Raw genomic sequence first — 2,001 nt, 5'->3', positions numbered from 1 at the left:
AGCTTTTCAACACCACCTGCGTGACAATACTGTTATATGGCTGTGAATCCTGGGTCATAATGGGGGAAATGGAGAATAAGCTAAACGCGTTCACCACATCATGCTATAGGGTCATGATTAACATCAAGCGCCTAGACCATGTGAGCAACGCCTGGATCTACAAGTTGACCAACACTCGACCCTTCATCATCATGGTAAGGCAGCGTCAACTTCGATTCCTGGGGCATGTACTTAGAATGCCTGTGGTGGAACCATGCCGGACATATGCCCTGTATGTACCGACGCACGGCAAAAGGCGCCCAGGGCGCCAGCGACTCGACTACCTGGGCTACATCCGGAACCTGTTGGGGGACACCGAGGGTGACCTGCGGCCAGAGGACATTGCCAACCTGGCGGCGGATCGACGGTCGTGGGGAAGACTTGTGGTCGACTGCTCCGCAGCCGGACGATGATGATGATGTACCAACCACCCCCGACCTTGACCCAACCGGTACGCAACCAGAACCACAGAAGAGCAGTAAAAGTCATGTTGAGTCAGATTTGATCTCTCAGGTATGTCATAGAGGTGTGGATCGTTTTGATTAAAAACGGAATGGACCCGTCTTTAACGTTGCTGATTTTTTCCATATCAATTCGTGATTAAGTCGACACAAGGTTGGGAATCAGACAAGAGTGAGTCGGCAGCCTGCGACTGAAGGATGGTTGGGAGTAGTGTTTTTTTATTCTAACATTTCGTGACAAGCTCAGACATGGTGACGGCACAGTCAAGATATTTCAACGTATTTTATGCCGTCGCAGACGCAGAGGACAAGACAGAGCAGGGCAATACTCATTTTCACTTGAGTTAAGTGTAAAGTGCCTCTCCCAAGGGCACAAGATCGGTGGCATGGCAAGACTTTTAAGCTTGAACCCGGCACCTCTTGGTTCCGAGTCGAGTACTCTGCCGTTACGCCACACGACCCCACAAGATTGGGAGGAGGTTGTGTACTCAGGGCTCTAGCCAGCACTAGGTTTTCAGTCATTTTGAGGAACTTTGTGGCATGTGATGGAATTTTTTTCAAACAATCCGTCAACCTTGATAGACAAAATCTTAGAACCATACAAAGGACAACCAACAAACACTCTCAAGCCAATGATTTGCCCTAAAAATGTGGAAAATTGTATCTTTACAGACTTGGAAATCCCGAATTTACCACTGGTAGAATGTGAGTATTTTCCCCCAAGACCGATCATGGACCGGAGGTGACAGAAATAAAATTGTGCTGGCTATATAGAGCCCTGTGTGTACTGAAAAATCGTTCTGGAATGGTAATCAGTAGCCTGGGTACCATCCTGGTTAGTTGACGCCCGCTTACACAGTAGTCTCTACCGGTAGTGACCGAGGAAGCGGGCGTAAACTAACCAGGATGGTACCCGGGCTAGGTGAACATGGTCAGCGCGATAAGTAAGGCCATTTACCATGGCCTACAAAGGCGTAGAGCCAGGCGGGAACGTCGGAGGACGTGATCTTTTTTTTTTAGATCAGGCAAAAATCAATGCGCGCGTGGATGTCATCCATAAAATTAAGGCGGTGTGGCCTAAGGTAGGTGTGGTCAGACTGATCCCGAACTTCTGCCTACCTTGGTTGGCTGGTGGTCGGGGGAAGGTTCAAAATGTGTGACCCGCTTGGTTTTAGCTTTAGTTCTATGGAGAACTTATTCTTGTTTGTGTCCAACGTCGTGATTCAGAAACATCGACGGTGAAACATAGTCCGGTGTCGAGTCTACCGTGGTTTGGGTGGGCTCTTGAAATTTCGGACACACCACGATGCACAACTCCTACGGGGTGACGAGTTAAGTCTGGCCTTCCACAGATCCCAAGAATGCCCTCCCAAACCACGATATACTGGACTCCGGGCTAGGTTAAAATCGTCAGCGCCTAAATTCCTTGTGGAACTATGGGCTCACTCGACATCCAACTTTCTCCTCTAACATTGGACGAAATCCAGAAAAAATGGGCTTG

The 2,001-nt window shown here is 48.8% G+C and overlaps 1 protein-coding gene across 1 annotated transcript in view; it reads left to right on the top strand.

The window, feature by feature from the left end:
- Positions 1-264: 264 nt before the first annotated feature.
- Positions 265-2,001, top strand: part of LOC109485145 — a 33,989-nt gene continuing 32,252 nt past the window's right edge. Inside the window, exon 1 of the mRNA XM_019788577.1 lies at positions 265-552. Within this exon, the coding sequence (XP_019644136.1) occupies positions 265-552 (288 nt within the window). The remainder of the gene's footprint in view (positions 553-2,001) is intronic.

Source organism: Branchiostoma belcheri, unplaced genomic scaffold, assembly GCF_001625305.1.
Source record: "Branchiostoma belcheri isolate BF01 breed outbred unplaced genomic scaffold, Haploidv18h27 scaffold73, whole genome shotgun sequence".
In the NCBI taxonomy this organism is placed as follows: Eukaryota; Metazoa; Chordata; class Leptocardii; order Amphioxiformes; family Branchiostomatidae; genus Branchiostoma; species Branchiostoma belcheri.
This window is presented reverse-complemented; position numbering and strand designations above follow the sequence as displayed.